Raw genomic sequence first — 23,534 nt, 5'->3', positions numbered from 1 at the left:
TGTGAAAGCCATGAATGATCAGATCTATATCCTGAAGGCAAGAGGCTTCTCTGTAAGGGAGCAATGTATGCAAAGTAATGGAACAAGAATAGAAAAAAACACAAATAGACAACAGATAGAACAAGAATTAAAGAAAATGAGTTCATCATAAGTTGTGAGAAGGACAGTTTGGATGGGGAAGAGCTTAGAAGGTGAGAAATTAGATACTTTATAACTAGAAGTAGAAAATAACTAAATATCCTCAAAGATGATTATTGTGGTGACACATACACACAAATACATAGCTCACTGACAAGTCGTCAAACACACAACCTGTTGGTAATTAAATGAACAAATATAAAATGTTAAATCTTCATTGTTTATTGTGTTCATTGTTTCTAAATAGTCCCTTGTTTATTAAATTGTTCCTTAAAGAACAAAAATGAAATAACAGAGGTATATTTCAAATTACATTTGGGTGAAAGTTTGAAACAAGTTAAACACAAATATTTAGTTTTCTTGTGACTTTTCATCAATATAGTAAAATTTTGTCTATTTTGACCTTCTTGGAATTAATTGTTCCACATCGGTGATTGTCCCTTGGGTTCTAGTTAGAACTTAGCTTTTTACTGTTTTCTTGTTACAAATTTTCCTAAAATATACTATATAATAGTATAATAGTATACTATATAGCTGGCCTTCTAAGTTACACACTCAAGATAATTTGACCTTTTTGACTATTCCCTTAAACTGGTAGTTTTTACCCATCAAAATCACCTGTAGGACTATGAAAAATATAGGTCTCATCCTCAGAGATTCTGATTTACTGTATCTACAGTGGAACCTGGCCTCCTACTCCCCCACTCTGTCTGCACATTGATGTGTACTTACATGATGTTCAGTACATGTGGCCTAATTCTGGCAAGCTTCTCCTCCAGTTGTTGATGAACTTGGTTAACTAGGTAAACCTTTTGAGGTAAGTACCTAAAAATACATCCTGATGCTTGTATAATGCTTCACTGTTCACAAAGTGCTTTCACATGCATTACCAAATCAGTGAGGAAGATATTCTCCCCATTTTACAGGCAGGAAATTCAGAGGTTAACTGACTTGCACAAACTTACATAACTAGTTAGTTGCAGAGGCCACACTTCTGATAATATACCAGAGTTAACCTACAATGTTAAAGCAAGATGTTTCCCACAGTTGTGGTGATGGTCAGTAACACTTCATGCTCTTAGCGTAGAACTAAGGATGGGGAAAAGATAGGCAATGAATATGTTGGAATCTCTGCAGAAGTGATCCTCAAAGATAACGTGTAAATATGTGTTGATGGAGAGTCCATTAGTCAAGGAAACTGGGGAAATACTCAGGAAGACATGGTCAGTGTGACTCATGTAAAAATCTTGTCATCTATGGCAGGGGTCCCCAACCCCCGGGCCACGGACTGGTACCAGTACCAGTCCGTGGCCTGTGAGGAACCGGTTGACACAGCAGGAGGTGAGTGGAGGGCAAGTGAGCGAAGCTTCATCTGTATTTACAGCCGCTCCCCATCACTCGTGTTACCGCCTGAGCTCCGCCTCCTCTGAGAATCTAATGCCGCCGCTGATCTATTTTTTAAAATCATACTCAGAAAATTAGATTGTGTGCTAAATGTAAATGGCAGGGCTTACAAGATATAGTGCACCCATACCTAAGCTTACCTGGGTGAACCGTACTTTCCCATCTCTGACTTCCTTGAATTGGCCCCTGAAACTTTCAGTTCATTTACACATATTTGTGCCACTCTAGCCAACTTTCAACTACTGGATTTGAGTTCCAGACCCCTTACTTCAGATCTGATCAAGATTTTCTGTAGTTGGCATTTAAGCTTTTATTCCAGCCTCAATTTGCTGATGAGATTCTGCCTAACTGGGTTCTATGGCAGCCAAGGATTCCCATTCTCTGGGTTTCCCAGCCTTAAGGCTGCACTGTATGTTGAACTGTTGGTATCACAGAATTAAATATTTTTATAAATATGACCAATTCCAATCTGATAAAACAGGCAGACACAGATATATGACCATAAGCAATCTGCAATTTTAAAGATTTCCTTGCTTGATGTTTTGGATTAATTAACTTACATCCTATTTTTTCTTTTATAAAAAAAAATGCAGTGATTTCACTTTAGGTTCTGAAACTCTGCCACTGTTTGTCACAGTTCAGTGAAGACATTAAGGGCCAAACTTGTAGAGTATGTGTATGTACATGTGTATATGTGCCATGTACTGACTAGAAGATACAAACCTACAGAATCTTAATTTTAATTTGAGACTAGCTTAATTTGTGGATTAATTGGCTATGGTCACTATGGTTTATGAAATAAATATTTGATTTTCTGTTTGTCTCCACATGTGACAAAAGAAACTAAAAATCTGTAAGTAAATATTCTGCAATGAATGTTGCCTCAGGCTCATAGGGTCTAGGTATCTTATGGTGTTATTCCAACAATGTGTCATCACTTTAGAATTAGTTGCTGTATGTTGCAAAAATGGTCACAAAAATTTCCCCTCCTTTATCCATACCCTTTGCAGTATGATTTTACAGCTCTTCCCATTGAGAGTTCTGCAGCATTTATTTCTCCACCCTTTGAATCTACCTTGGTCATGTGACTTGCTTTGGTAGATGAGATATTTGCAAACATGTTGCAAGTAGAGACTTGAAAAGAACTGGCCTATTGTGTTTTTCCCTATTTATGCTCTCGGACTCCTTAATCTAACGTGTGAACAAGACAAGGCTTTCTGGAAGATGAAGGACCACAGAGGGAGAGTGGCCCCAATCATCTCACCTCTCCAAGACTATGCCATCACAAATCAGCCAGCCCCAAACAACCCTCCTGCTAGCGGCAGATGCATGAATGAGCCCAACCAAGATCAACCGAGCCTCTTCTAGTCCAGAAGAACAGCCTAGCTACACCCAGTTCACATCACCAACCACAAAATCAGGGCTAAAGAAATAGTTATTGTGTAAAGCCATGAAATTTTGAGGAGTCTCTTACACAGCAAAAGTTAACAGATACAGTTGTCATAGACTGTTTTATTTGACTTCAGAAAACAGATAAAATGAAGACACTCTTAAAGTTATCCTACCTCAAATTTTCCAGGTGCCAGATTGATTTTAGTAAGTAGCACTTCAGGAAAAACATACTCCGTTCTAAATGTGCCACTTAGGGAGAACATTTCAAATCTTGTCAGAGCAGTGTCTACTGGCTGTCCACAAGTTGCCAGATTAGTAGATTTACATTTCACCATTGTGCATACCTGTGTAGAAAAGACACAAATAAAATGCAATGTCTTGCATCTAAGTTACTTGTACTAGAACTGTTGACTCAGTTTACAAACGTAGCAAAGTAAATATTTTCACCATTTGATAAAGGGATTTGGATCATATAATTACCTGCTTTATTGAAAATGGCAAATGATTAAGAACCAATTCCCACTTCCTGGGTAACTAGTGGGATTGAAAGAAAGAAGCCAGTTTAAAACTAGATTTGTAATAGGAAAGAACAAATCCACTCCATATTGGATCTGTTTCTTTTTATTTAAACCTTTGTAGTCTACTGCTTTTGCTACAAGTTAATCACTAAAGGCATGCTGCCTATAAGCTTTAAATTATACATAATGAACCATCTCTGAGAATCCTGCCTTTCATGTAATGAGCTAAAATACCTTTGTTTAGCTAACAGGAAACTTCCAGACCAGGCATACCTATGAATGGCTGCAGGAAGGAAAAAATAAACACATCCCCTCCAGAGTCTGAAAGGAACTAGGATTTTACACCCTCCCCATTTAGTGTAAAAGAAGCCTGAATTCTACCTCAGGGAAGATGGTTCTTTGGGACACTAGTCCACCATCTTCTCAGTCTGGTGGCTTTCCAAATAAAGTCACTATTCCTTGTCCCAACAACTCATCTTTCAATGTATTTGTCTGTCATACAGCAAGCAGTACAAGCTTGGACTTGGTAACAGATATAAACCATTAGTCTGGCATGTCAGATGATGGCATTTGGCCCAAGAAAGTAGAGGTATTTGGGAAACAGGAGTACAAAAGCCAAAAGGATGATTAAAATTTTGACCATCTCTCTTTTTTTTCATATCTTTTTCCTTAGGAGAAGGCAGTGAGGCACAGAGTAAAATAAGAAAAAACAAATGCATAGCCAACATTATACAAAAAGTTTAAAAAATTTGTCACTGGAAGGGCATTAAATGATCAGGACATTTGGTTACAAGAGAAGTTAAAATAAAAGTGATATTCCTACTTATTGTTGGTTTTAAAAGTTAAAACAAGACTTTATATTCAGATGTGTCAGCAAAGCTACTTAGAGAAGCCTTCTTGAAGTTCATTTCAATATGTAAACTGGTTTCATTAGTCAAATAGAAAATCAGCATTGTCAGGCTAATGTATTCTTTTAATGTGCTCAAAGCAAACAATCAATGATACTTAGCCCCCCTGCAAATATCACATGATTAATCCCAAAGTGTGTGTGTGTGTGCGTGTGTGTGTGTGTGTGTGTGTGTGTGTGAGAGAGAGAGAGAGACAGTGGCAATGCATGCAGTCATGCCAAGGAAAAGCATTTGGTTCCCTGGGACAAATATGAAAACTTAACCCTGGAATTTACTGACATCCAAACATTCCCTTTCTCTTGAGCTGAGATTACCTGCCAATACTCTCTTCTCCTTCTGCCATGAAGTCCAGCAAAAGCTCCTAGAACATACACTTCATTCTCTTTTCCTAACATTCTGTAGCTTAAATGACAGCACAGCTCTTTTTGACAGACTGTAAGGTTTCCTGCATTTTCAAAGAGTTCTGTGAAGTTGAACTCATCCCGGGAAATAAAGCCCCTAAAGGAATTTTTCTGTCCTGGGAATGGTTTGATGGTGGTGGCGTAGGCACTCCAATTCACAGCTGGTGGGTAGGTTGGAGAGTTTCGGGGATACGAATCCACCTCTGCAAAGAGGATCTTTCCCAGCTCTGTTTCCATATCATAATGGTATGCTTTGGGAGAGTGTGGTGCATAGATACCACTGCCTGTGAATGGAAGACAAGTCTTCTAAAAACAAAAAGCAAACCCAACACCACCAGTTTCCCCATCAGAATTGAGCATGTGGTCATGTCACGAGATCAGTCACAATGAGAAAGCACAAGGCACTGAACACCTAAGTATAATACTTCTCCTATTCTCTACTGGAGGAGATTAAACTACATGATCAGTGGTCTCATTTCAAATAAACTTTGAATATAATTTACTAGCATTATAGAAAATTAAGCCAAATATTAAAATCGTTGTACTCAGGCGTTCCTGAGAGGTAGGGAAGTTAATACAAAATTCCCTCCTGTTCTCCATTGTGGTGGTTTTCAAATATGTTCCAAAATTCTTCAACACTCCTTTCTCCAATGGGTGGATCTAATTCCCTTCACTTTGAGTGTGGGCTTGCCTTAGTGACATACTCCTAATCAATAGAACATGATAGAAATAATGGTTTGTGACTAGTCGTTAATGGCAATGCAGCTTTCCTCTTTCTCTCTCTCTCTCTCTCTTTATCTCCCTCTCTCTCTCCCTCTTTCTCCCATTACTTGTTCTGGAGGAAGCCAGCTGCTATGTCATAAGGATACATCACACAGCCCTATGGAGAGGCCCATGTGCAAGAAATGAAGGTCTCCTCTCAACACCCACTGGGAAAGAGAGGAACCCTACCAATAGCCATATGAGTGAGCCATCCTGGAAGCAGACCTGCCAGCCCCAATCAAGGCTTCAGATGACTTTTAGCCCAGCCAACAGTTTAATGTAACCTGAAGAGATGGCCTGAGCCAGGACCACCCAGTTAAGCTACTCCCAAATTCCTGACCAACACAAATTGTAAGATAATACATGTTTATTGTTTTTAAGCCACTTTCACTTTTTACTTTTAAAGCAACTTGTTATACAGCAACATGTCAATAATACACTACTCTGCCTTGCCAGTTATAGAGCATATCTTGTTTAGTTCCCTGCTTTGCCCCCTACTATCTCGTGGCCTTTGGCAAGTTACTTGCATTTTTGTGTGTCTCAGTTTTCTAATCTGCAAAATTGGAATGCTAGTACTCAGTGCATACATAGAGTTGTTGTGAGGATAGACGAAATAATACATATAAAAGCCTTAACACAGCCATAGCTGTTATAATCAAGCAGTAGCTTTTGTTTTCTTCTTCCTTTTTTTTTTTTTAATAAAAGGATACAAACATAGTGAGAAGTCTCAACAAAGAACCAAAAAATTACAACGGGTCATATCTGAGGCACAAATTTCTCTGCATTTAGAAATATAATCAGCAAAACACATGTGGTCATGAATTACCTGTCATTTTTAGGCAGACATTATGTGTGTTGGCCACAAGAAGATTAACTCTCATTCCCATTGCCCAAGCTGAATGAAACTCAATAGCTGTCAAAAAGGGCAAAACATTCATCCAAGCTGTGGGAAACAATACAGTGTCCACGTGGAAATCTTTCACCAGGGTCACAGCAGGATCATGGAAGAGGATATCAAAGCATGTGAAAATGCCAAACTTTCCAAAGGAGGTGTTGAAAGTCACCAGCTCCGGCTTTTCGGGGACATCAAACTGAAGCTCAGAGTAGAGGTTGTACTATAACAAACACACAGGATGAAACCAGGAAAGGCTTTTTTATTGAAAAGGTGACACATGAAAACTCTCCAAGTTAGTAATTTTGAGATTTGGCAATGCTCAAGAGCAGGAAATCTATAGAAGGTGAATGACTCTGGTGAGTGGAAGTTAATTTCCAAAGAAAAATACGAAGAAATATAGTCTCTCTCACTCCCTCTCTCCCTCTCTCTCTCTCTATCTTTCCCTCTCTTTCTCTCTCTCTCCCTCCCTCTCTCTCCTTATCTTCCTGCCTCTCTCAATGAGGAGCCAAATACCTCCCCATAAATCCTAAACACTATGTGCTTCTTGAAAGCTGAAGACATACATCATTTTTCTTTGAGTCCCTGATACCTAGAAACATAATAGATGCACAATAAATATCTATTAATCAGATGAGGGAGGCCCTCTCCCTCTTTACAGTGTCCCATCCAAAGTAATTTCAGGGACTCTTACCCAGCTTTCAAAATTGTTGTTAAAAATAAATATTTTATTTCATTCTCTCTGATTCCTTCCAAGTAAACTTGAGAAATGAACCTAGTCTAACTTAATAATCAGGGTCAACAGCTTAATAAAATGATTTGCGAAGTAGAAAAAACTGAGGGTTGGGAGCCAGACTATTAAAACTTCTCTCTAAATTTATTTTCTACCTAAAAAAAATTTTTAATTGAAATTTACTAGCATTTTAAGAATTGATTGACAAAAGTACTCTTATCAGATCCATATGTCAGAGAGCGTGGGTCACGCACTGTTCCAAGGTACCCTGATGGAAGAGTGAGAGCTTCTCACTTTAGGATGACCCAGGTCCTCATTAGCTGTCCACATCCAGTGCACTGTGCCATCCTGCCGTTTACTGGGCCCGGATAAATGGATTGACCAACTATGCTACCAGTTTAACTAGGTCAACACTTACAGAATGGAAGAGTAGCTGCAAAGAAAGAGCCTTTAAAAATGATACTCACAATGCAAACACAGTCTCTGAAACAAGGAAAATGGAAGTACTGACATTTCTATTTCCAGTCTGAGACACATTTTTGAGAACACAGAAGTTTAATTACATATAAAAACAAGTTGGGAAACCCACAAGTTTATGAAGAAAACTTTTTGAAAGTTTTGTGTTTTATTTATAAATACACAAATAAACACACAAGTAAACATAAATATATTTTATTTTGAGGACTCACGTTAAAATTTTTTTCCATATAGAGGTATATGATCAAAAACATTTGAAAGTCATTGGCTCAATATCACTCTTCTTGAGTAATTTTTATTTTTCACTAGGAGTTCCAGGAGATAATTTCTCCAGTCAGAAGATTTTGAAGCCACAATTAAGATGCTTAGAAAACATATGGGAGAGGAAAAGGGACATTCACACTGACCTGCACATCCCATAACCATTTAAAAGGTCAGCCTCTCTCCCGGTCCAATTTAGTACAAAATGATGACTTCAGGTTATTTTACTCTTTCAATTCAGATTTTAAAGTAAAAATCTTATGATTTGACCTTAAATCAACAAGAGGATAATTAAGTTAACTGGTATAGAAACTAAAAGAGAAAGATCATTTTTGTGACTTGATAGAAAGCAGGGAAATTAATTTCCATGTAACTGAGTCATACAATGTGGAAACATCTTTTATCATTTCAAAATTAAATGGTATCCAGACTACAGTCATCTCAGTATCTTTTATATCAATATTAAAATTACTTGTTTTATATATGCAAAAACTTTACCTCAATCCTGGACTATTACCAAACCTTTCTTAGAGGTCTCTGCCTACAATTTTTTCCACGTTTCTAAAGTGTCATTTTCTTTATTGCTCGCTTTAAAAAAATCTTGGTAACATTGTGTTATAAGAGAATGAAGCTCTAACTCTTAAACACAGCATCCACCCCCTCATAGCAGGCTCCATATTACACACCCACCCCCTCTTACCTTATGGTAACGTGCCACCAGCTTTCCATTTGCATCATACACCACGTTGGTGTTGTATTGATAATGGCCATTAGGAGGACACGTGGAGTCACGGGAATGACATGGCTTTTTGTCCCCGATATTTGCCACGACATAGATAGAGTTGTCCTTGGCCAGGCAGCTGAGTCTTGCTTGTACTGGTGTATGACCAAATCTAAATCCAGTTTGAATTAAGACATTTCGGTAAGTCAGAGAGAGAAAGACAAATACTGTCTTATATAACTTATATGTGGAATTTTTAAAAGTCAAACTTGTAGAAACAGAAGATAGAATGGTGGTTACTAGGGGCTGGATTGTGGGGAACTGGGGAGATGAAGTTTAAGGGTACAAACTTGCAACTAATAGATAAATAAGTCCTGGAGACTGAATGCATAACATAGCACTTATAGTCAACAATCCTGCATGATAAACTTCAAAGTTGCTGTGAAACTGGATCTTAATTGTTCTCATACAAAAAAGAAATGATAATTATGTGATATGATAGAGATTATATGTAGAAGTCACAAATTGTGCCTAACCTTGATGAATTTTTTTCCACATTGTATCTATGGCTCCAGCAATTTATTATTCACTCTCCTGCACCAACAGTTGTCATCTCTCTACTAGATCATTCCATCAGCATGCAAATATGCTCTAGTACCTCTCTTCTTTAATCAAAATAAAATAAAAACCTCTCTTGACCCCCATGCCCCTCTACTTTATGCTTCATACCTTAGGTCCATCTTACAACAAAACTCCCTGGAAGAGCTGGACATTTTGCAATCCTCAGCCCATCTTCTCCCGTTCTCTTTAGAAGTGCTCACATCAGCTTTCATCGCTATCATCCCACCCGACAACTCTCACTAATACTGATGATGACATCCACATGATGTCATCTTCATGTGACATCTTGTGATCTTGTGCTGCTTACCTGCAGCAGTTGACACAGTTACTTACACCCTCCTCCCGGAAACACTTCACCTTGCTTATTGGACCCCACGCTCTCATTCTCCTACCCACTGGGTTCTTTTCTCCATCTCCTTTTCTGGTTCCTCCTCGTCTGCACTGAGTCTAAACACTGTAGTTTCTTATAGCTCAAGCATTAGATCTCTTCTGTAACTCACTCCACAGGTGAACTCATCACGGTGTTAAAAATTGTTTTCTCCCTCTTAGCGGTAAGTTTCTTTTCTTTTTATAAAGGAAGTTTATTCTTTTATTATTTCCAAAAATAATCCAGCTCCTAAAGTCTTGAAGTTTAAGATGTATTTGGGAATTTGTTTCTTGGTAGTTAGGGAATAGCCAAATGAGCTTTCCTTCTGGTGTGAGGGCAGAGGTAGTGGTCTCAGTGTGTTAGTTGTGGTAATCCGAAATGCAGACGTATTACCTGGGTAGTGCAGGAATGGAACACCACTGGAACTCCCCTAGAAATGGTAGTGCTGTGAGCCATTAGACCAAGGCCAGCTCTGAGTGCCCTGAACTTTGGAAGCCCATACTCTGAAGATACCAAGATAACTGACAAATAAATAGCAGACTACAACAGAAGGGACATTATTCTTACCTTTGTGACTTTCTTTTTAGCTGTAACTCTGTGGCCTTATGTTATGCAAAGCGGTCTATAATTCTTATCTTTGGAGATGAAAGGAGTATGAACAGAAATGTTTGCAGGTCTTATAGAAAATTTGACTACTGTGTCTTTACGATGAATTGAATAACTTTATATGATGAAACTAACTTTCCTACTATAGAAATACTTTTAAAAAGTTTATGTTTAAGGACATATAAATGTGCTTGACAGTGAGTGCCTAGAACTGTGACACTAAAGAAGGGAAATCCTATCTAAGAAGGTACATTTCTGTACCAGAGCTGTGTCGTAACCATCCTTTGGGCCCTCTGCTGGAAAAGTAGAATCAAGTCTCAAATAATATCTTTTTAATTATATCCTATAGCATTACAGATGTAGGACAGTACTGTACCATACCTCTATGAATGTAAAACATCTTGTACCTGCTTTATGATACATAGTAGTGACCATGCTTTATCAGATCTATTTATAATGATGTTATTCTAGAATGTCTTCTTTCCAGATGATGATTGAGAAGCTAATAAAGAAAATGGTGCCAGGTACCACAACAGTAACAGAACTTTGCTGTTTTCTGAGGTTTTGTTTTTTTACCTTTTTTTCTTGAATGGAGTGCGCTATATGTCTCTATAATTTTGTTCAGATGCCTGCAGAACCTGGAAACGCTGTTGCTGCTAGTGACGTATAAAATACTGCTCTTGGTCTTTGAATATAAATAAATAAATATATATATATATATACACATATATATGTATATACATAAAATTGGAATTTTTGGAAACTTTAGCTGTGCTGTCAACTTTGGAAAAAGTATCCCAGTTGTACTGTGTTGGGTTGGCACTGTACAGAAATTAACAGCTATATTGGTCTAGAAACGTTAACACATAATTTTTTCCATTTGTACAGGGGTAACACACTGTATTCAATATGTAAAGTCTCATCTACATGGGTTTGATTACAAAAACTAACAAAGTAATCTCTAAATAAAAATAAAAATTAAAATGTGCTTGAAAGGTCTCTATTTTTACCCTGAATAAAGAATATGTAGAGTGTTTTTTTATTTTTGTGGTTTCATCTGTGAATAGGTAACTCTTTGAGACATTTCTGCTTCCACTGAGGACCAAGATTCTTTGCTCTTTGACATTACTGACCAATGTGGAGGTGGCAATATACTTATTGATAAGTTATTAATCTTACTTGAGAATAGTCACACTAAATGTGAAAGGAACAGAGTGAGAGCCATGTTAGGGTATCTTTTTAAAACTAAATATGATTATCAATATTTAAAAATGCAACTTTATTATTCTTGCATAGATGATAGATATTGTGTTTTATTTCCTAAAGCTTAATAGGTTTGAACATGGAGTTTATTTATAGAAGGCAAACAAGAGGAAATTTATAAACGTGAGTGTCTGAATAGAATGATGATAAACTTATCCATCCTATAAACTACATTATTACATTAGTTTCATTAAGAGCAACGTGATTTGAAAAAAAGGCCTGTATTGGGCTTCCCTGGTGGCACAGTGGTTAGGAATCCACCTGCCAATGTAAGGGCATGGGTTCGAGCCCTGGTCCGGGAAGATCCCACATGCCGCTGAGCAACTAAGCCCGTGTGCCACAACTACTGAGCCCGGGTGCCACAACTACTGAAGCCTGTGCACCTAGAGCCCGTGTTCCGCAGCAAGAGAAGCCACCGCAGTGGGAAGCCCACGCACCGCAACGAAGAGTAGCCCCCGCTCGCTGCAACCAGAGAAAGTCCACGTGCAGCAACAAAGACCCAACACAGCCAAAAATAAATAAATTTAAATAGATAAATTTATATTTAAAAAAAAGGCCTGTATGTGAGAAGATTACTGTGGACCTAGATTTACTTAGGAGATATTTATTCCTCATTTGAGCTGCCACTGCTAAAGCACAACCCCGACCTCACCAATGAGAATCTAGTAAGATTCACCTTTGATTTTTACAGCACAATTATATGTTTTGGAGCTTGCATTTAACAGGCAATCTGAATTCAAACCTCAGACGCTTCTTTATCATGACTGCACCTCCTGCTTCCTTACTGCAGCTCTTTATACATTTGCTGGTTACATGGGTTAATGAGTGAATGAATGCATGAAAAGGGATGGATTGATAGTTACTCTTATCCAGGTTAGTAAATCTGATTTAAAAATTTTTTCTCCCTGACTTTCCCCCTCCAACACTGACCTTGCCAGACTCTTTCATGCCAGACTCGAATATGCAACTGCCAGGGTTACATCTGCAGTTGGATATCTATTAAATCACAGCTCAAACTTCAGATGCACAAAACTGATTTCCTGAGTTCCATCCCAGACTTTCTATTCCTTCAGTGCTCCTGTAACTGAGAGGACCCTATGGGACCTTCCCAGGACAGACTCCCCCCAACCTCCATGCCCTCTACCTGCCTCTTTTTTTGTGGAAAAGCTTTAGTCTCCCAGGCCTCCCCTGAGTCACAAAAAACTGGCTCAAGAATTAATGATTGGAAGGATGTAAACACATAGTAACAAAAAAAAAGCAGTTGGGCGGGGAGAACTGGTAACAATTTAAATAATAGATTAGCTATACAGCAGAGTCACAGAATCTTTAGTTCCTCCCCAAAGAACATAAACAACAGAGTCTGACACACATTCCTCAATTGTTTTGCAGATACCAAAATCCCCACCAGATGAAAGAAGCTAATTGCATGATGACCATGAGCACATAACCCCCAGACTGGCTGGAGCCTGAAGATAGATGATGTTAACCCCTGTGACATCACCCTGTTACCTCACCATCAACCAATCAGAGAACTGCAAGAGCTGATCACACACCCTGCCACTATCTCCCTCACCTTGCCTTTAAAAACCCTTCCCTAAAATCCATCGGGCAGTTTCGGTCTTTTGAGCATGAGCTGCCTGTATGCCTTGCTTGGCCCTGCACTTTCCTTCACCACAGCCCGGTGTCAGTAGATAGGCTTTGTTGTGCCTGGGCAAGTGGACCCAAGTTTGGTTCAGTAACACTCCCTTTGTCTGTAAATGGCAATTCCACGCCTCCAACTGCTCAGGCCAAACACTTGGGAGTCCCTCTTTGTTTGTTTGTTTGTTTTCTTTTGTTTTCTGGTCGTGCCGAGTGACCTATGGGATCTTGGTTCCCCGACCAGGGATTGAACCTGCCACCCCTTCAGTGGAAGCATGGAGTCCTAACCACTGGACCGCCGGGGACGTCTCATTAGCAGTAATCTTTTGATGTTGGGCTACCTTGTCTGTTTTTTCCTTTGGGGGGGTTGCAAAAACTCCTATATATCTTGGCTCCTACCTTACCTCTTTGGAACTGTCCGAAGAGGTATCTGAGGGGCTGTATCCCAGGCTAAAGTCCTTGGTAAAGCCCCAAAGAAAACATAATTGTCAACTATTAGGTTGTGCTTTTTTTTTTTCAGTCAGCATCCCTATTCTTATCTCCAAATGACATTCTATATAATAAATGTGTTTGTTTACATCTATCTTCTCCCACTAGAATATTCATAAGCCACAGGGAGGGCAAAGACTTTGTTTTAATAAGTGCTATATCTCCTATTCTTAAAATAGTATCTGGCACACAGCAGATGCTCAATAAGTAATAGTTAAATGAATTAAATGTAACTGTATTGGGTGACAGCACAAGCCCATTTTCTGACAAAATTTCTTTTTTCTAGTGTAGTGCTATGAAAAAGGTATTTACTAACCATATGGAATAGACCTCTCTCCCAACCTTCACCAGTTTCCAAAGCTACTGTGATATTTGACTAGTCCATAAATTTGCAACATACATTGTTTTTAACAGGAAGTCCATCTTACAATCCTACTGTGAGATGAAAACAAATGGGTTGTCCCCTTTCTCAAAACTTCTAGGCAGAAAGATTGTCCAGGACTTCCCTGGTGGCGCAGTGGTTGAAAATCTGCCTGCCAATGCAGGGGACACGGGTTCGAGCCCTGGTCTGGGAAGATCCCACCTGCTGCGGAGCAACTAGGCCTCTGAGCCACAACTACTGAGCCTGTGCATCTGGAGCCCGTGATCCACAACAAGAGAGGCCGAGACAGTGAGAGGCCCGCGCACCGCGATGAAGAGTGGTCCCCGCTCGCCACAACTAGAGAAAGCCCTCTCACAGAAATGAAGACCCAACACACCCAAAAATAAATAAATAAATTTATAAAAAAAAAAAAAAAAAAAGAAAGACTGTCCAGCTATTGCCCCTCTTCTTCCACAAAAGTGTTTCTTACAAACATCATAGGAAGCATCAGCTCAGAACAGGAATGATTGGCAAGTGGAGCAGTTGACTGTCATGTAACCCGATATTCTCTTCGTTGCGCAGTTAGTCTCTTTAGAGCTGAGAAAAGCTGTTTTCTGATAACACTTATATAAAATTTACACTAACCACGAGTGCCTCAAAAAGCGTGGTATCCATAATCCTCCAGCAAGAACATGGCAAAGGGATGTTTAACAAACTTAATTTGAGGTACAAGAGTGAGAGAAAGTGCAAGAGGGTGAAAGAAAGCGCAAGAACGAGTGTGAAAGAGTGAGGGACTTTTTACTGCCAGTATGGAATTGTGCAATCCATGCCTCAATAATTCAAGCCTTAGTAGATAGTAGCAGTTATATATTAAATATACACACATATATTAAATATTTTACATTAGAAAATTTCTAGGTTACTTTTTCCCAGGAAAGTTAGCTTTATGAGCCTAGGAAAATGCAAAGTTTCAAAACATAAAGTCTCACTAGAAAGTAGATAGTGAGGTCTTTCTGCCTGGGAAACAGATTCTAGAGCAGAGAGACTATGAATTGAAATATAGTACCTTCAATAGAGACCTTGGAATATCTTCCAAACACAACCCCGTGTGTCCACTTCAGAAATTAATTTTCATGAGAAATTAATATTCATGAGATCGTGTTCCCCTTAGTTTCTAATCCCAGTAATAAATATTTTTATATTTCTCCAAATTTAATAAAGATACTAGATTATAAATAATTGTTAAATGGCATCTAGGTACAATTTTTAAAAATCTAATGAATGCCAAGATATATATATAAAACAATAACATACACCACATACGTGATCATTCAGAATTTATCATTTTGCTGAAGTGAACGTGTTCATTTTAGAGAACCACAGCACTTTTGTACAAGCACCTACGATAACTCAAATACCTGTGTGGGTCTTGACATGGAATCCAATTCACCAGAGGATCTGGAATATCCTCCAGATAAGGGAAAATGGCTTCCCTGGTAAATTTCCATCCGTAAATTGCATCTTCCGGAGTCACAATGATCTGAGCACCCTGTTCAAAACAAGTTAAATCAAAATTATTTCTCTATGTATGTAGACAATTCAACACTCCAATCTTCACCAGCTCTCATGCCCCTCATAAATTATGATTAGTAGAAATAAAAGAATACCTGTTCAGCAGCCTGCTTAATTGCTCTCTCCAGAATATCTATATTCCTGTTCATGAGGAGCAAGGCATAATCCTGAGAAACGGGTGTTTCTGTGTCATTTGGTAATATGACAGCATGTTCATATACTGCAGCTTTGAAAGTAGCCAAAGCACTGACATGCAGAATAATTAGCGCAAAAACTGCCACGGAGGTTTGAAAAGAGGAAATGATCATGGTCAAGGTCTAGTGAGTTCTGCAAGTGAAAGTAACATTCATGTAGTATTTATAAAGGAAGGAACATTTAGGTAACATGACTGCCAGCTCTTATTTTACAATCTCATGAATATTATGCCTGATCATTTCGGAGGAAAAAAATTTCAGTTCCCTGAATACAATCAAAAAGTATTACAAGGGGCTTCCCTGGTGGCGCAGTGGTTGAGAATCTGCCTGCCGATGCAGGGGACACGGGTTCGTGCCCCGGTCTGGGAAGATCCCACATGCCGCGGAGCGGCTGGGCCCGTGAGCCATGGCCGCTGAGCCTGCGCGTCTGGAGCCTGGGCTCCGCAACGGGAGACGCCACAGCAGTGAGTGGCCCGAGTACCGCAAAAAAAAAAAAAAAAAAAAAAGTATTACAAGGATTGTACATGTACTATTGATAAGATTTAATGTCAAATTTCAAAAAGACAAAATTCAAATATAGTACAATTGTACCCTTTTATTAATAGAAAATAGTAACTAAATTAACTCTCATGTGCAAAACCATAACACAACAAATCTCATTTATTAAATTACAAAAACTAGATAATAATTTTTTTCTGTTCTGTTGACAGATCTACATCGTTTATTTTTAGAAGAGAAGAAAAAATTTAAAAATATTTGCTACTAGGAAAATGCAATACAGGGCAATATTGGGAAGAAAATTCACCCAAGTCAACACTCTGACTTACCTAGTAAAGACTCTGAACTTGCACTCCATAAAAACAAGATTTTGTGTCCGGTTTGCTCACTGCTGCATCCTTAGTACCCAAAGAACTGATCCTCCGGGTGCTGGTCCCTGGTGTTTGGCCAGAGGAGAAATCAAGTACTTCTGCTAAGGGGGCCCTAGCCCTCCGGGGACTAAGCCTCCTTCCTCCCCCACTCCTTTCTGCCCCATCCCTCTCTCCTTCCTTCCTTCCTTCTTTCCTTTCTTCCCTCCTTCCCCCCTTCCTTCCTTTCTTTGGAGATAGATGGAAGGGAAGGGAAGCATCTCATTCCGGTTGGTGATTATAAAGATCATCTCTATTATAACCCAGATAAAATGTAATTTTCGTTTTTGTTAGAGGCAAATAACCACATAAATGAACTTTAAAAAAAAACGCATATGTTATGTGACCTCTGATAACCTCCTAGGACATCCATATTCTCCCTTCCCCAGTCCCAATCCTATCACACAAGAGTTTAGTGGGGTTTTTCGGTTTTTGATTTTGTTTTTTAATCTGAGTCTCTTCATTCAAATGCTTTTAGATGGCATAGAAGAGTAGAAAGAAAGGAATAAAATTCTTTTATATTTTCTCTCATACTGAGATAAAAGTCTTGATATAGGTGAGATCTAAGGGCTATAAACGAGGTCTGCTCAAACTTTCTGCTTTGAAAAGAAATTTTTAGTAAAGAAATAACTTCTTACCTCTATAGAATAGAAAACTGAAAATAATTTTTAGAAAAATGGTCAAGGTTTTTAGTGGATAGTGTGAAGGGAAAGAGATATTTATAATCTAGTTTTATATAGTAGATTATGAGTGCCTTTAGAGTCTACAGAGCATGTAACGCAAACGCCCACACTTTACAGGACAGGAACCTGAGGCATAGAGAGGCAGAGTGACTTAGAGCAGGGCGTAGGACTTTTCACTCCTGATTCCAGGATCTTCCCCAATACCCAAGACATCATGCGCGAGTCTGTACTCTGCTTTAATGTCTGCATCCAAGTGTCTGGACACTCACTTGCATCTTTTTTTTTTTAATTTATTTTTTGCTTCATTGGGTCTTCGTTGCTGCACACTGGCTTTCTCTAGTTGTGGAGAAGGGGAGCTACTCTTCGTTGCGGTGTGTGGGCTTCTCATTGCGGTGACTTCTCTTGTGATTCGCGGGCTCTTGGGCACAGGCTCGGTAGTTGTGGTGCACGGGCTTAGTTGCTCCGCAGCATGTGGGTTCTTCCCGGACCAGGGCTCAAACCTGCGTTCCCTGCACTGGCAGGAGGATTCTTAACCACTGCGCCACCAAGGAAGTCCCTCACTTGTATCTTTTAAGGAACCCCATTCAAAATGACCACCTTAGGAAGACCACAGATAAATCTAAATACTGAGTGAGTACTTGATGCAATTGAGAACTGTAAGCTCTTTCATTTCTACAAGTATCAATATAATTTGGATCATGATCTACTTCTTTGTGATTTAATCTCACCAATTAGTAATACTTCATTATCTCTTTTGCTCGTAAATAGTTAAGTAAGCTGGTGAAGATAAGCTAACATCTTTACTTTTGCAGGGTAAGAACAGAAACAATCATATATGTCTCTCGTATCTCAGTGTCCCCAAATTTCCTGGACGTTTTTCTCTCTTTGTGGCTATAAACAAGAGAAATAGTGTCATGTTTATTCAGGTTTTTTGGCTGGAGGGCGAAAGGGGAAATGGTTTCTGATGCAAAGGCAAGGTGATTAATCTCCTTTTTTTCTCTGCAGCGTTTCGAAATTGTCATAAAAACTGAGAATCTGAGTAACAAAGACAATGGCATGGAAGAGTCAGAAGCTAGTAAATGAAACAATAATTTAAATATGGAAAAATCCATAAGACATAAGGAAAAAAGTGAATTTTTTTACATACATTTGTCATAGAAGCAGTTGATATTGTTTTAAATCTTCAGAGCTGAAAGACTAAATTCAGGACATAGAACTTTAAGAGTTTACATTTTTATGCTCATAAAGGTGGTTGATTAAGTAAGCCTTAATTAACTTCTTTAACTCTGTTATAAAATAATGTTACCTGGACACAGGGTACATTGATTAAGTATTAGTCACTGCTAATAGGACCTATTTACTAATTTACCAATTTGTGATTAATGGACTTGATTACAAGGGTGAAAATTCCAATCAATTCAAAATTATATGGTCAAAGGGCCACTATAAAAAAAATAGACATAGTTCAAATATTTGTTTCTAACTGGGAATCTGATCATCTCTTAAAATAGTATTCAACTGGACTTGGTTTTCTAGCTGTAATAAGTAAGAAGAGTAGAAGTGTAGTTTCTGCTTTGCACTCCACTTCTCTGAAACCCTATTTCTCACCTAAAAGTTCAGGTAATCATACCTGCTCCATCACCTTCACAAAGTTATTCTGAGAGTCAAAGACATATGAAAGTCCTCTGCAAGATTATGATGGGATGACAATAATTAACAAAAAGGGGAGACAATTTAGTAATGTAATGATCCTGACTCCATAATTCATCGTTAGGTCCACAGAGCTACTATTGTTCAGCTGGACAAATCTGGTCTATCTGCGGCACTGTGCTGAGGATGGGATGGGGAACACAGCCCCTGGGCACTTACTCCTGGACCATGCCCAGCTGGGCCTGGCAGACGTACATCCTCGGCATGGTGAAGGCATCGTAAGAGCACCAAGGCCCCAGAAAGGCAAGGGGTGGCTCCTGGCTCTGATTCAGGCCTCAGGACTTCCTGGTCTGGCCCCTCTCCCAGGTGTGAAATGACATTAACAAAGAGTTGGAAATAGCATGTACAGTCACTGATGGCGTTTCCTCATAAGCAGCAAAGATGACATCAAAAAATAAGTAAGCAAAAGAGAAAAACCAGGCCCTACTTTTTTTTTTTTTTTTGTGGTACTTGGGCCTCTCACTGTTGTGGCCTCTCCCGTTGCGGAGCACAGGCTCCGGACGCGCAGGCTCAGCCGCTCCGCGGCATGTGGGATCTTCCCGGACCGGGTCACGAACCTGTGTCCCCTGCATCGGCAGGCGGACCCTCAACCACTGCGCCACCAGGGAAGCTCCAGGCCCTACATTTAAAACTATTTTCTCTTGATACTGTATACCAAAAATAGGATGATACTGTACCCCTCCCCGTCCCCCCAAAAGTACTTGGTGGTAAAGAAAAATGTTTCTGTCCCTGTCCGCATCGGAGACTTGCATTGGTCTTTAGCAAGCCTGTCTGAGTTAGCGTTTGAGAAAGGAAATGGCTGCTTGAGCAGAACCAGCCTGAGCTTTAACCACCTTTTGGGGCCACATCCCAGCCCAGGTGAGGTGCTCCTCCAGCTCTGGACTTGGATTGGTGTTCAGCTCTTCAGACAGTTGATGCAACTCAAACCAAGAGAGAATCTGAGAGTAATGATTCATCACAGCCTGCTGCTCCCAAAACGGATGGAAAGGTTTGTGCCGTAGGAAGTTGCTAATCGCCACCTGTTTTGGACCTGCGGCAACAGTGATTTCATGTGGTTCAAACTACCCTTCTACTTTCTGCTGTTAGAAGTTTAGGATCGTGGTTTGCCGGGCTGCAGAAGCCCCTTTGAACTGGCAGTGTGCTCCCCCATTGTCTGAAGGTCCCCACTTCCTCAAAAGAAAAATAGGAACAAGCTCTCTTCCTGATGATTTCACTTGCAAATCCTTTATTTTGTTCGGATCCAACTCTGCCAAAGTTCATTGACTTCACCAACAGGAACTTCTGAAATGTCTGTTAGTTGGTGTCATAAACTGACCATTTGCGTCCACCCCCCCCCAACAAATTCATATAATGAAATCACATCCCCCGTGTGATGGTGTTAGCAGGTGAAGCCCTTGAGAGGTGATTAGATCCTCAGGGTGAAGCCCTCCTGAATGCGATTCCTGCCCGTAGAGAGAAGACCCCAGAGAGCCACCTGCCCCTTCCACCATGTGAGGACACAGGACCACCATCTATGAACCAGGAACTGGGTCCTACCAGATCTGAATCTACGAACACCTTGTTCTTGGACTTCTCAACCTCCAGAACTGTGAGAAAGAAACTTCTGTGGTTTTTAAGCCACCCAGTTGATGGTATTCGGTTGTAGCAGCCTGAACTAAGATGATATTGGGTGATGGTTAGGGCTATGGACCCTGTAGCCAGAATGCCTGGGTTTGAAACACTTCCTATCTGTGTGGCCATGAGCAAGTTATATGTCCTCTCAGGGCTGCAATTTCCCTCACCTGCAAAATGGTGCTAAAATGTGCTGAATAGTTTTGGCTGGTGTTATTATCTCACGCCCGCAAGGTGGAGGCCCTATTGTGAGGGCAATGCCCAGTGCAGTGCTGACCCACGTCTTTAAATCTCTCTGGTCAGATGCTCACCTGTTCTTGGCCACTAACTCACTAAAAGAATGTCAATTCGTTCACATTCTCTATTTTCTCATTGTTCTGTCGCTTTCCGCAAAGTCCTTCATGTTTCCTGTCTTCTATGTCAATCTGACCTGAATGGCTTCTCCAGGGATTATTAACTTAAAGTCCATTTCTACGAGCTCATCTGGATGGCTTTTCCTCCAGCAGTCCCACAGGTTCGCCCTCTGATCAACAGCTCTCCCTATTTCACACATCATTCTATTTTTTTAAACCTCACACACACACACACACCACACACACACACACACACACACACACACACACAATTTACCAAGAAACTGGGTTACTTCTGCGTTGCTGCTGGGAAGATTGTGAAATGATACAGCCACTCTGGAAACCAGCTTGGGAATTTCTATATGAGCTACTTCTTCAGGTTCTTATAAGCTGGGCCATTAACCAAAGTGACTATATTCAAAGACAGAGAAGAAAAGCCAAAGTCTGCATTTGTCTGCTTTGACCACCCAGAATCCAAACCTTATGCTTTGTTAAATGGAATTTGTTAATATGGAAGATCAATTAATGTGCAGCATCTGTTTGGGACTTTTTTTTTTTTTTTTTTTTTTTGCGGTACGTGGGCCTCTCACTGCTGTGGCCTCTCCCGTTGTGGAGCACAGGCTCCGGACGCACAGGCTCAGCGGCCATGGCTCACGGGCCCAGCCACTCCGCAGCATGTGGGATCTTCCCGGACCGGGGCACGAACCCGTGTCCCCTGCATTGGCAGGCGGTCTCCCAACCACTGCGCCACCAGGGAAACCCTGTTTGGGACTTCTTGCTCTTCTGAATCAACTAACCAAAGTCCTGAGAGCTGCATTAAGACACATTCACCAGGTACAGAAATGGAAAAGTGTGGGCAGATCTTCCTTTCTTATGCAGTTTTTTTTTCCAATTAATAATGCTGTTTCACCTCAAGAATATTTGCTCTTTCAGAGAGTTTTCAGTGACACGCATGAAATTAAATCCTGCAGCTTCCTTACTACCAGACGGCAGTGCCACTTAATGCACATCCCTCTCCTCACACTATTCGTGTTCCAGATCTAGAGGTTGGACCCAGCTCTTAGGAATGGACACATCGACAACCAGGTAACTCTGATCTTTATCAGATAAGTAAATAAAAGAGGCAAAAGCAAACCAGTAACAGCAAGAGAAAAAAACAGAGGAAATGAATATAGCCATTCATTTCACTTAAGTTCTGAAAGTGAAAAGTATTAGTGTGATGTTTGCAAAAAATTAATAAACAGAAATCTCAATAAAGTTGGGAGACCAGAGAGGAAGCTCTCACACCCTGCGAGGATAGCAGAGCCCAACAGGGAAAAGAAAAATTCATCTTCTTTCCTGGAACGAACTCAACCAACGAAACACCATGGGCTGTTTTTTTGGGGGTTTTTTTGTTTTTTGTTTTTTGTTTTTTACGTGGGCCTCTCACTGTTGTGCCCTCTCCCTTTGCGGAGCACAGGCTCCCGACGCGCAGGCTCAGCGGCCATGGCTCACCGGCCCAGCCGCTCCGCGGCACGTGGGATCCCCCCGGACCGGGGCACAAACCCTCGTCCCCTGCATCGGCAGGCGGACTCCCAACCACTGCGCCACCAGGGAAGCCCCATGGGCTGTTTTTTTACCAGAGCCCTCCCAACTTCCTTTTTCCATCTATAAAAGTGTTCTCCTTCCCTTGCTGTGTGGGCACTTGTACAAACCCTGAATTGCAATTCTCTATTGATTCTAAATAAACCCATCTTTGTTGAAGAAATATCTGGCTGTCTATTTGTTTCAGGTCAATATGTTCAAATGAAATATATACCTACACTGGTTTTAATTCTCAAAAGAAAAAACCCTATTCATATTCATCCAACAACTGATTTCATGGCTGTCATTTTTTTTTTTTTTTTTTAGCCTCAATGGTCAGCATGTGGGATCTTAGTTCCCCGACCAGGGATCGAACTGGTGCCCCTGCAGTGGAAGCGCAGAGTCTTAACCACTGGACAGCCAGGAAAGTCCCTCATGGCTGTCATTTCTGAAACATATAATAACATGACTTAACTGATTTGGTATTCAAATTTATCTTAAATGACAAAAACTTAAAAAATGATAATAATATACTGCTTTTTGTACTTGTGCTACTGTTGACCATGATCAACCAGAAATGCATTTGGCTTATTTTAGTACTGTTGATGCAATTGCACTAAACTATAAACCAGAAGTTATTACTGAACATCATGCTTTCTCAGATTGTCACCTATAAATAAACTGGGATTTGAAGTGGAGCTGCGGATTTTCTGAAAGAAACTAGTGCAAGTATTTTAAGAGTTGCTAGTTGTTCCTAATGAAAAACTGAATAAGGAGGCTTTTATTTCATTTGTTAGTACTTTGGATAACATTTTATTTTTTCTGTCTTAAGTATGTTGTTTCTTACTCTCCTGCGTGTTTATTTCACAAGTTGAGGACATATGACAGTGAGACCAAAGGAAAGCTAACTATCATAGTCTTTGGATCATTCCCTTTTGCTATGATCGTATATAAATAAAAGATATCGGTTTTACTTCTCACTTATTAATTG

General features: G+C 39.9%; 1 protein-coding gene across 8 annotated transcripts in view; it reads right to left on the bottom strand.

Annotated features, from left to right (window-relative positions):
- Positions 1 to 16,711, bottom strand: part of VNN2 (vanin 2) — a 32,167-nt gene extending 15,456 nt beyond the window's left edge. For 4 of the 8 annotated variants that reach the window (XR_004477276.2, XM_033407044.2, XM_049695621.1 and 1 more), the window contains exons 1-6: positions 15,620 to 15,850; positions 15,371 to 15,501; positions 8,587 to 8,779; positions 6,350 to 6,638; positions 4,675 to 5,045; positions 3,108 to 3,278 (exon numbers count right to left, since the gene is read on the bottom strand). Coding sequence is in view for 7 of the 8 variants with exons in the window: in XM_033407044.2 (XP_033262935.1) it covers positions 3,108 to 3,278; positions 4,675 to 5,045; positions 6,350 to 6,638; positions 8,587 to 8,779; positions 15,371 to 15,501; positions 15,620 to 15,832 (1,368 nt within the window). In the remaining variant the exon portion in view is untranslated. Of the gene's footprint in view, positions 1 to 3,107; positions 3,279 to 4,674; positions 5,046 to 6,349; positions 6,639 to 8,586; positions 8,780 to 15,370; positions 15,502 to 15,619; positions 15,852 to 16,545 lie in introns of those variants that run through there. The other 4 variants (XM_049695622.1, XM_033407048.2, XM_033407051.2 and 1 more) reach the window with 2 other exon arrangements.
- Positions 16,712 to 23,534: the final 6,823 nt, after the last annotated feature.

Source organism: Orcinus orca, chromosome 12 (assembly GCF_937001465.1).
Source record: "Orcinus orca chromosome 12, mOrcOrc1.1, whole genome shotgun sequence".
Taxonomy (NCBI): Eukaryota; Metazoa; Chordata; class Mammalia; order Artiodactyla; family Delphinidae; genus Orcinus; species Orcinus orca.
Note: the sequence above shows the minus strand (reverse complement) of the source record. Positions and strands in the feature narration are given on the sequence as shown.